This window comes from Hyperolius riggenbachi, chromosome 1, assembly GCF_040937935.1.
Source record: "Hyperolius riggenbachi isolate aHypRig1 chromosome 1, aHypRig1.pri, whole genome shotgun sequence".
NCBI lineage: Eukaryota > Metazoa > Chordata > Amphibia > Anura > Hyperoliidae > Hyperolius > Hyperolius riggenbachi.
This window is the reverse complement of record NC_090646.1, coordinates 133,088,849-133,093,371: the sequence shown is the minus strand read 5'-3', so window position 1 is coordinate 133,093,371 and position 4,523 is coordinate 133,088,849. Positions and strand designations below refer to the sequence as shown.

At 44.5% G+C, this 4,523-nt stretch overlaps 1 protein-coding gene across 2 annotated transcripts; it reads right to left on the bottom strand.

Moving 5' to 3' along the window:
- Positions 1 to 389: 389 nt before the first annotated feature.
- On the bottom strand, positions 390 to 2,694 carry GSX2 (GS homeobox 2). Of its 2 annotated transcripts, none has more exons than XM_068268509.1 (2): positions 2,160 to 2,694; positions 390 to 1,133 (listed from the first exon to the last, which is right to left on the bottom strand). In XM_068268509.1, exons 1-2 carry the CDS (start codon positions 2,551 to 2,553, stop codon positions 796 to 798), a joined length of 732 nt encoding a protein of 243 aa, XP_068124610.1. In that variant the 5' UTR covers positions 2,554 to 2,694; the 3' UTR covers positions 390 to 795. The 2 variants fall into 2 exon arrangements, with proteins under 2 accessions (XP_068124610.1, XP_068124601.1); XM_068268500.1 differs by having other exon boundaries at positions 390 to 1,136; positions 2,160 to 2,687.
- Between the last annotated feature and the right edge of the window lie 1,829 nt (positions 2,695 to 4,523).

The window sequence follows — 4,523 nt, the reverse complement described above, 5'->3', positions numbered from 1 at the left end:
TCACAGCGACCAATCGAATTTCAGTTTCTCAGATTTCAGGAGACTATATTCTGCCTTCTGTATGCCACTATAGTCTGCACGTTTTTACTTTAGGATGCACTAATGTATCAAATACATAACGGTACAGTAAATAAATAGCACAGTTTTACATGTATCCCCGAAGTGTATACACTACATGGTGTTACTTTAGGACGTACTAATGTGTTAAATACATAAAGCTACAGTAACTAAACAGCACAGTGTCACATGTATCCCTAAACTGAATTACAATTCCTTCTCCATGTACACCGAGTTCTATGTAACCTCTCCAATCTTGAGTGTGATTATGGATGCAAAAGTCAGTTTTCCCTTCAGAAATGTCCAATGAAACACAGTTGGCTGATTTTTTTTTATTTAAATAAATATAAATATACTGCCCTTTTGTATAAAACTATTCACATGCAGGTGAGTTTTAGACACAGTCGAGATTAAACTATATACAGGCTTTTACAAGATATCTACAGATCGAGCTAAATGCATGTTGGCAGCAGAAGTCATCACGGCATACATAGTTATTAGATATAAGGCCAGTTTTCTGAGCAAGTGCTTGGCTGCTCTGCGATGCATATAACTACACTATGGTCCCGAATAGGAGATGGGACAGTCCCGACTTTAGGAACCTGGGACTCTCCAGCTGCGTGGAACTGCGAGCTCCGAGTCATCTGCCTGTGGAATGAGGTGCAGAGGTAACTGCAGAACTCCTTGTAGATGACAAGTGCAGCGGGTCATACAGTCACTGAGGGGGGGAAGTGTCTCCTATAAAGGGGAGATGTCCTTGTCCTCTGTCATAGAGGCTGGAGATAAGGAAGCTTCATCCTCTGACCCGGGGTAATGCACTTGGCCACTAGTACATTTGCAGCCCCCATGGGATTTCCTCTGGGACCCCTTATTCTCCTTCTTGTGCTTCACCCTCCTGTTCTGGAACCAGATCTTCACCTGCTTCTCTGACAAGCTCAGGTAGGTGGCAATCTCTATCCTCCTGAGTCGGGACAGGTACATATTGGAGGAGAACTCTCTCTCTAGCTCCAGGAGCTGAGTGCTGGTGAATGCAGTCCTCATCCGCTTACCATTGTGGATCTGGCCACTGTCGGCACCTGCTGAGGGAAGAAGGAACATAAACAGTTACATAATGAGTAATACTATCTCAAAAATTCATTATAGCGAAGAGGAAGCGGTCACAATCTTATAAAACAAACTCACCGAAAAGGGGAGAGGAAACTGATCTGTAATCCTATGCTCATTTTTAACTATAATTAAGAAGTTTTGAATTGGGATGATACTATTTATTGGCTAACTTAGAGGAAAAGGAGTACCTCTCGGCTAACAAGCCTTCTTCAGACTTAATTCTAAAGTGTCTGAAGAAGGCTTATTAGCCGAAAGCCTATCTGGTAGGACGTTCTGTAATTAAAAATGGCAATATCTGTATATTCTACATGTTTCATAGTTTTACAGTGTGCACAGTTCACACAACATGGTGTCACAGTGGTCTTAAAGTTTAAGCCATTATATATGGGAGGCAGTGAGAGCACCAAGAGCAATATTTAAACATATTATATATTATAGTTATGTGCGATATTCCATTTTGCGTTAAAAAAGACTGAACTGTAGTAGCTGATATTCCTCCGTGCATTACTGTATAGAAAGCAGATACCTGGGATTTATAATACATTCAGTGCAGAGAAGATACTGAAAATGCAACATACTTATCCATATGAGTGAAATAAAGCAATGTACACAAATTGCAATTCATTTCTAAGGACTACTTAACCTAAACTACTATTTCCAAGCTCAAAAAGAAAGTGTAGCATAGTCAAAATAAGTTCCCAAATGAGCATATTGTGCATGTTTCTATCCTGTTAATAAACTGGCGTATTCTGCTGTTTATCTCCATAAAATAATACGGATTATTTCCCAATCAGTGGTCCCTACAGCAGCCCAGCAGCCCCCATTAGGCAGAATTTGTTCTTTAGCTTTGTAAACATTGTTCTGCATGGCTAGTTAGGTTTCATGCCGTCTAGAACACGTCACATTGATGCTCTGACTTATGTTCAGGATTATACAGCTATTCTATACATAGTGCTTCACATAGAAGCCAGAATAAACTGAGGAGTGTTTCTTACCCATTGACAGGCAGTGGAACCTGCGAGGGTCCGTAACGTTGTAAGATGGACTGCAAACAGGTGGGTGTCCTGGGTGGACCATAGCTGGGGTCGGCTGCTGGCTCATCCTTTGGCAGTACTGAGCATCTCCACTCTGGAACTGGCTCTTGAGTAAAGGGATGCTACTTCTGGAGGAGTGCAGGTGAGAGGTGACACAGATGGGACACACACAGAAGCTGCCACTTTTCCTGGATGGGCAAACAGGTGCTGACACAGACATGACTGTGGGGGAAGGCATGCTGATTGGCAGAAGGAAGTCTTGTCCATGGTGGTGGTGATGATGATCATGTAGAAGTGGAGCAGGTCTTGGAGAGTCCTTTATGATCAAAGAATCGACATAAAAAGACCTAGACATCTCAGATCCCTTGTGGCAGACAGGCAGCTTTAACTCTCTTTTAGTGGAGGTTTCCTCTGAACCTCACAGAGGCTCAGAAGGTGCTTATGTTGAATAGCTAAACAAAAGGGTCCCTGGAGAGGGCTGGTCCTAACGTCACCCACGTGTACCCCAGCCTGGCATTCTACACAGAGCAATAACACGTGATAAGTGAAAGCCAGGCACAGCCTCATTCTCCTCCACTTCATTGAGCCCACTTGATAGCTTGTCCAAGTTAACAAAACAAGGGGGAAGGAAACTCTGCAAAGTGTTTTGTTTGTTAATTTCACTGAGGCTTCATTGTGTCACAAGAAAGATACTTTCTAGGGAACAGCAGCGACAGTTGTACCCTTCCCCATACCACTTCATCTCATTTAAAACACACATAGAGAACATAATTATTGTTGTTATTATAACTATTATGCTACTTGAACTACTAGTACATCATATAATGCAGTGTGGACATTACATCAGATATCAGATCAGTGAATACTGAGTGATCACATCACACATAGCAATATCCTGCAACCACAATGCATAAGACACCTGCACACTGTGCCTTGGAATGACTTATGGTAGGTATGTCTTGATATATGGAATGTTTTGTAACTGTCTGTATAAGTAATTGTCACATTTATGCTGCATTCCATCTATGTATAATGCACTTATTATTATTATTATTATAATATTCTTATTCCTTCTACGTTATAACCATTTAGGTAACTTTCTGTAACCAATTTGGACTGTTTTAACATGATTACCATTGATGGTAAACCACTAACAACAGTAATCATGTAACAATAATAACAAAGGGAACATCAACGACTTACGAGGCCAAATTAGGGAAAAAAAAGTTAATTACCTGCTGAACCTTTTACGGCACGGAGGACGCCGTCCGCGCCCTCTGTGCCGATCCGCCGTAGTTCCCCCGCTCGTCAGCCCCCCGGGGATGGCTCCCGACCCCACGACCGGGTCGGGCTCCCCTGCCTCTCCTAAGGCTACGCAGCGTGGATCGGGGAGGTTGGCCCTAGAGCTGCGCAGCCGCACTCGCGGCTATGCGGACTGCGCAGCCGCGGGCAGAGCGAGCGGCCATTTTAGGAGAGGCAGGGGAGCCCGAACCGGCCGTGGGGTCGGGAGCCGGCCCGGGGGGTTGACGAGCGGGGGGACCCGGCGGATCGGCACGGAGGGCGCGGACGGCGTCCTCCGCTCCGTGCCATAAAAGGTTAAGCAGGTAATTAACTTTTTTTCCCTAATTTGGCCTCGTAAGTCCTTTAACTAAACCCTAAAATATATATTTTGAGGTTGTTTTTTTTTTTTTTGTTTTTTTTTCATTCACTTCCTATTGAAATTTTCATTAGCAATTTCCATGGAAGCAGGTGATTTGGGCGACTGCAGTGGATTGGTAAAGTGGGCGCCACAAAGACCTCAGTGTTAATTGTGGCTATAGCTGCACACAGGGGGAATTTGGGGATTTTAGGCTCCAGCAGCACCCTAGAACTTTCGTAAGTAGGCAGCATGGGTATCGAAAAAGGCTATTTTTAGAGGCGATGGCGGCACAGATATTGACAGAAAGGCCTTACTGTGCCCCAGGCCTCACTGTACCCCACTGAGTGTCCACCCCCCGATTCAAAACTTCCTGTCTTTAAAATACAAGCTCTAGTCTTTAGCAATGCTTACATACTAAGATAATTACCCACACAGTGTTTCTTTCAAGGATTAAAGGGATACTGAAGGGGGGTCGGGGGAAAATGAGTTGAACTTACCCGAGGCTTCTAATGGTCCCCCGGAGACATCCTGTACCCGCGCAGCCACTCCCCAATGCTCCGGCCCCGCCTCCGGGTCACTTCTGGAATTTCAGACTTTAAAGTCTGAAAACCACTGCACCTGCATTGCTGTGTCCTCGCTCCCGCTGATGTCACCGGGAGCGTACTGCGCAGGCACAGACCATACTG

What these genes read in the sequence shown, in the direction of transcription:
- GSX2 (XM_068268500.1), bottom strand. Translation starts at nt 2,553, where the DNA reads ATGTCTAGGTCTTTTTATGTCGATTCTTTGATCATAAAGGACTCTCCA. An exon ending in GTTCCACTGCCTGTCAATGG is followed by an intron (nt 1,137 to 2,159) that starts GTAAGAAACACT and finishes TTCTTCCCTCAG; the next exon opens with CAGGTGCCGACAGTGGCCAG.